This window comes from Tarenaya hassleriana, unplaced genomic scaffold (assembly GCF_000463585.1).
Source record: "Tarenaya hassleriana unplaced genomic scaffold, ASM46358v1 Cleome9, whole genome shotgun sequence".
Classification (NCBI taxonomy): Eukaryota; Viridiplantae; Streptophyta; class Magnoliopsida; order Brassicales; family Cleomaceae; genus Tarenaya; species Tarenaya hassleriana.
In genome coordinates this window covers 3,009,994-3,016,277 of record NW_010971389.1, presented here as the reverse complement: position 1 = coordinate 3,016,277, position 6,284 = coordinate 3,009,994, and the positions used below count along the sequence as shown (strand labels likewise).

The following is a 6,284-nucleotide window of genomic DNA, read 5'->3' as shown; positions in this document are numbered from 1 at the left end:
AACTGTCGACCCCCCCCCCCGAGTTTTTCATAGAGATTTTTGGCATGGCGTGTGCTCTCTCTTGTTTTCGTACAAATTCCAGAAAACAACCCTTGTGAAGCTGATGAACTAACTACTCCAATGCCCCACCGACAGTGTCGTGTTAGGACAGATCATATCACTCTCGACACATAAGTTGAACGACAGAGAGTCACGTTGCAGACTTTCGAAGCTTTGTGATGGGTCACAGTTCCAATGTTTTTGTAGATATTTCACCCAGTGATGGCTGGTGTGTATGTGTATATATTTCATCAACCAGAACTTGGATGATCCCATCTCCGAGCTACCCATCACCAGATATATCAATCAAAAACCTCGACTTGAATGTCATAAGGAATTTCTTGATCCATATGAAGTTTTGGCATTTAAAAAAAATGGTAATGATCTGATGGGCGAAAAGAAGCTTCTACACCACTGTCTTGCCGTGACAAAAAAAAAGAAAAGAACAGCTTCTATTCTACCCACCCATAGTTAAATCTTCAAGACAATCCCGTGTCCTGAATTATATAACTTCACCATCGAAGACAAGCCTCTCTATATCTAAAGCTGATCCCACTTCATCAAGACAAATGACTATGTTCTTGATTCCCTCTGAAACAAGAGGGACTTAGTGATGCTTCAGCCATTGTGCTCTATTATCGTTTTGATAATGAATGGTTTAATAAGGATTGTGACTAAAAACCGACCTGATGCTCCGGTTTCACGTAAAAAAACATAGACCTGCATAATCAAAAGATTCAGGCTTTGTATTCTTCTCGATATTTTCTTATTAATACAGAGAATCATAGTCGAATAAAACGTTAGGAATATAAACGACCCAAAGCGGCTGAACGATGGTAATATACAACAGAAATTTGATTTGTTGGAAGAAGCCACTTGCAACCCCAGAGAGAGACGGGTGGGATCAGGGGAAAAGGATGAAGCACAGAAGCTCTCGTTGGGCAGCATTTCCACCCCACGAGCTCAAATCAAGACATTATCATCAAACCATCTATCTGTGTGTTTAAACTTACACGACTCCAGAAGGAAGACGAAGAACAAGCTGCCCCCCAAAGACGCTGCAGAAAATGGTGGAAAGTGAAGTTGTGGGAAAGAATGGAAAAGATGGAAGGAAAATTTCAAGAGGGAAAGTAAACCTTTTCACGTAGTAGTAACAGAAATCTGCCAAGATGAAGGTTTGCACGATTTCCGATATGAGAACCATTGACGGCCATAACCCGTATCCAAGTGCTACTAGCAAGCGTCCACGTGTGTCTACTACCTGTTTGGATTTGGATGCACACGAAAAGAAGAACGAGATTATGTTTCAGTTTATGGATAGATCAGAGATTAACATATAAAACACCATATGGTCCTTCATTTACTGCTTTCACCACCACTACTGAATAACACCATGCATTTGCTGAGCACCAAGCAAACAGGAAAATGCCTTTTCGCTAGAGGAATAACCACTAAAGCCAGTTTGTGAACCCTTGTTTCTAATGGCTCATCCAATATGCAAAGTCATTGCTAAGGTGATCAATTTTGGCAAGGGGCATCAGGTATCATTACCATCAATTCTACAAATAATTTAAAACAATTTATAATATCAACTTTCTCAACAAACCTGTAAAACCCAGTGAGCGCAGCTAAGGAACCTCGCCACTCCAAGTGCAAATACATAATGTGCTGTGAATGGCTCAACAATCTGAAAGACTCAGCATATCCAAATCACCAAATTAGAAAGAAAATTAGTTGATAAGTTTACCGTCAGTGTGACATATTCGGCAAAAAGTTCACACCTTTGTGTTCTGCATCACTCGCAACTGGGGCAGCACTGAGACAGCTTCCAGATATACACAGAACGCCCAGGAAATCCTATTCAGTATATTGTGTGAGGTTGACGGATGAATTAACACGGCTAACACAGCACAGGGCGCAAGCTGAAAAAGCAACATGGAAAAATCATTATTTTGACCCTAAAACCGTCAATCATCACTAATACACCAACGGTTGGATGAAAATTTTGCAATATACATTGCCAAGTTTAATAAATATTTCATACTTCCCACAGACTTCTGCTCCGTTCACTAATAGACTGGTACAATGAAATGTAGCTATAACGAATCTAATTAGAGAGAAAAACATCACAGAAGATCTGTGGCTTGTCGACAATACCACAAGCACCCTTTCTCCGGTCTAACAAAATATGTTTAATTAACCATGAACACTGCTTATAACCGGCTAAATAGCATATAAAACAAAATGACTTACCACATAATAGAGAGCAAAGTTGTCTTTGTCCTCCATGTAACTAGACCTTAACTTAAAACGGATCATAAAGATAACCCAGAGAGTTGTACCCAAAGTAGCCAAGTCAAGAAGGGTGTGTATATCATATTCCATAACAAAGCTGCAGTACAGCCTAACAGCTAGAAATATTGCTGTTAGCTCCTGAGATTTCAATGACAGTCCTGCAAGTGATTTAAAAAAAAACTTCAGTCTAGCGGGGAACAAATAATGATAAAAAAAAAAAAGACATGATCTTTGGAACAAATCCGAACTTCACACTTCGTATCTGAAAGCAACATGAAATACTCATGCAGTCCTCATATTACTCCTTCAAATAATCAGAGAAATGGGAAACAAAATTAATAGTAGGCCGATCAAATTCTGACTCAGCCCCTGAAACATGGACCAAAAGCTGCAAAATTTTACCCTACCGAGGTACAATTTTCACGCAATTGCAAATAACAACTAATCGCGTCCACCTTCGGAATTCGGATACCAAGCTAAAGATTTGATTTTGGGCGTTAACAAGTTCAAACCCCTTTCTTTCATATGGATTATCGATCACATTTTTTTTACAGAAGGGTATTACTTCGAGATGTGCCGTTGACAAGTAATTTTCGTAAGAACGGACCCAAGTACAGAGTCTAGATATTTACAATTGAGGAAAACCAGCTTCCAAACCCTAAATCGGATACGATAGATAGACGAACAAAAACGACTCCAAAGAGGACGAACACGAAATTTGTTTTACCAGCACAGGTCTTTTCCTTCATGAGCTTGTAGATGAGGACAGAGATCCCGATAGAATGGACAGCCTCCGCGGCAACGAAGAGATTGTCGTGATCGTGTACGATGAATCGAAGCAGAACCAGCGCCGCCATGCCCGTGACGACCGCCAGGAACGCCTTCACTTTCGGCGGCTGTCTCCTCACCCATGTCCACACCGCGTGGATCGGAGTCTTCGTCACCTTCATGCCGTTTCCTTCCGAGTATCCCTTTTTCAGCTTCGTTCCTGATTTCCTCGGTGAAGTGACGGAAAATGGGAAAAAGCTGCAGGGAGTCTTCCACGATCGGGACAAACAATGCCGGCTTTGAAACTTTGGGTCGATTTTTCAAAATGACCAAACTACCCTTACCTCTGGGAAATGAAATAGTTACAAATGGGCCGAGGCTCAAGGTCTGGTTATAGGCCCATAATCATGTTCATGTATGTATTTATATATGTGATGTGATGTATCGTACGTATGGTTAGACCGTGGACAAATCAAATTAGTGCTGTATTTTCTAAACCCCGAGAATATATATATATATATATATATATATTGGAATGGCGCGGAAAATAAATCGACGAATGGTCAACACATGGCATGACCTTTTCATTATGCGATAATGAGTGGATGGAAGTGTCGTTATTACCCTTTTGGAGACTTTAGGATAAGCTTCTTAGTTTTGTTTGACGGTGTAAGTCAGCCCACCTAGATTATTGGTACGCTTTGTCTGCTAAACGGTTTTTATTTTTATTTTTGGTAAACTTTTTTTTTTTTTTGATAGTTCGGAAATTCACCGAATTTTTGATCCGACTACATCTTCCAGAGGATTGGAGAAATCCAGGTGAATGTCTCTGCCCACGCTTGGATTTGAACCCAGGATGAGAGCATGTTCTCACCACTAGACCACCCAAACTTGAATTTTTTTTGTTGTAAAGTTTGGCGTGCAGGTGGGTTTAAACGGTTTTTATTTTATTTTTAAACAAATATTGATTTTAATTCAGTTGGGTACTTAGGGTTTTAAACTATCTCAAATGATTTTATTCTCTCAATATGTTGCAGCTATATCCATGGGAGCAGGTAGATGCGCAATAATGTTTTCCAATTACTCTTTCCATACGTCAACGTCTATCTGCATATACATATATATGAAATAATATGATATTAAATATTAATACTAGGGTCGGGTATAAAGTCTCGTGGACCGACCAAACAAAACGATCCCACTTCATAGATGCGGCGGTTGTCTTGTAAAGCCATCCTTCTACTTGTGTCCATGTGGCCGTTTGCTCCATCAGTTGAAGAAAAAAAGGACGTCGGTATGTTCGTTTGGGATTCCTTTTGTAAGGAAAGGAAAAGAGATCGCTCTCCTCTCAACTGATGATCGGGAATGAGAAGCAACCACCACAACTACAGCTAGTTGTGGGCGTTTCGGTATTCAATTCGGGTTCGATTTGATTTTTTCGGTTTTATAAAAATATGTATCAATCGGTTATTATAGTATATTCTATTCGGTTCATTTTTGGTTTTTATTAAAAAATATTTAGAACTTCTTAAAACAATTTAGTTTTTTGGGTTTTTTATAATTCGGTTCGGTTTTGGAAAATTTAATTTTTCAAAAAAATAGCGTTTATAAATTTTGGACGGATCGGAAAACATACTGCATTTTTCTATTCGGCGCGATTCGATTCCGAAGAACCGTATCAAACAATCCATCCCTAAATCACAATACTAACATTTCTTCTCTCAACTCAAATAACATACCATAGCTGCATACATAAGCAGAAATTCGATATAATAAAATACTATATCATAATTACACGCTTTCATAGTTAGAACAACAGTAAAGACCGTTACTTTTACCCAAAAAACCTAACACCTTTTTAGGACAATCGAGACATTTTTCAAACACCGATTGAGGAAATAGTTCGATGTTGAGAACGTTTTTTGTTTGCGTCTGAATATCTCAAATCTATTATATTCTGAGTTGAATCTGAAAATTAGAGAGACATTCACATGAATTTTTATTTTTACAGTGTTTATGATTATTTTGCGTTTTCTAGTTACCAAAAAAAAATTAACAATTAGAGGGAGTGGGAGGACCTAAAAATTAATAACAACAAAGATAGAAAATCTCTAAGAATCATCAATGATATAAACACAATATAGACGATCAAAATAATAGATTTCAATTTCCTATATAAAACATAACAGCGTAAAAAATTAGCGGATTTCTCGTAATAAATCTTATTTGACATATTAAGCATCAATATGTATATATATATGTATGTATTATGTGTGTATGCATATATTATATACATATATGTATGTATGTATAAGTATATAATTATAGATGTGTGTATACGCATATACGTGTGTAGGTATATTTTAAAATTTTATTGTTTATTTATTATTGCTAACATTATATGTAAGAAGTAATATGTGATGCGGCGTTTAATATATATATATATATATATTAAAAAAATGGGTGATTTAATATATATTTTATTCTGCTGGTTCGCTCGGGGATGTCTGGTTAATGGGTTTGAGCGTTAGCCCGAATCATGAGAAACCAGGCCCGGTTAAATCTAATAAAGGAAGTCTAAATGACGTCGTTTCATTTCACTATAAAACCTGTCTGAATTTATTCCATTCAATCCAGAAAACTGTTGTTCAGCTTTAGAACGACGCCGTTTCTGTCTCACCAAAATCGATCCTTATCCTCCGGCTGAAGGAATCCGTCGCCCACTTTCAGCCGATCGTCGTCGCAATCCCACTGGTCATTCTCATCGCAAATCTAGGTACCTGATACGCTCGTTTCTCCTAATTTCGTCAATGGGTTCTTCCGTTCAATCTGTCGTTTCCCCTATAAATTGACCGCAACGGATGATTCCCCTTAGGGTTTCGGTCGTTGTTGAGTTGAATGCTCCTTGTCCCAATGGAGTTATTTCCGTTCGATTCAATTACTTGTGTTGGTTTGAATTGACTGTAGTTTATGAAAGTCTACCTCGTATGGGGATTCTCCGACCAGAAATTGGAGATTCCTTTCTTAGCATTGTATTGGGGTGAAATATGAGCGTAGTTTCTCACGCTGGTTAAGTTTTGGCTTTCTGTCATGGCTATGTGATGCCAATTGGCGGTTTTACGATAGCTCTTAGGCCGAGTAACAATTTGCGAGCAAAGTTTTTTTTTTTTTTTTTTTTTTTT

The 6,284-nt window shown here is 38.1% G+C and overlaps 2 protein-coding genes across 2 annotated transcripts in view; one reads left to right on the top strand and one right to left on the bottom strand.

Moving 5' to 3' along the window:
• Positions 1 to 762: 762 nt before the first annotated feature.
• Positions 763 to 3,413, bottom strand: LOC104804102 (putative ER lumen protein-retaining receptor C28H8.4). The gene is made up of 6 exons (XM_010528263.2): positions 3,062 to 3,413; positions 2,293 to 2,492; positions 1,821 to 1,961; positions 1,646 to 1,726; positions 1,176 to 1,300; positions 763 to 1,097 (listed from the first exon to the last, which is right to left on the bottom strand). The coding sequence occupies exons 1-6, from the start codon at positions 3,282 to 3,284 to the stop codon at positions 1,049 to 1,051; spliced, it is 819 nt and encodes a 272-aa protein (XP_010526565.1). The 5' UTR covers positions 3,285 to 3,413; the 3' UTR covers positions 763 to 1,048.
• Positions 3,414 to 5,744: 2,331 nt separating this feature from the next.
• The window catches only part of LOC104804101 (transcription factor bHLH121), a 3,125-nt gene continuing 2,585 nt past the window's right edge, over positions 5,745 to 6,284 (top strand). Inside the window, exon 1 of the mRNA XM_010528262.1 lies at positions 5,745 to 5,878. The gene's annotated coding sequence lies outside the window, so the exon portion shown is untranslated. The remainder of the gene's footprint in view (positions 5,879 to 6,284) is intronic.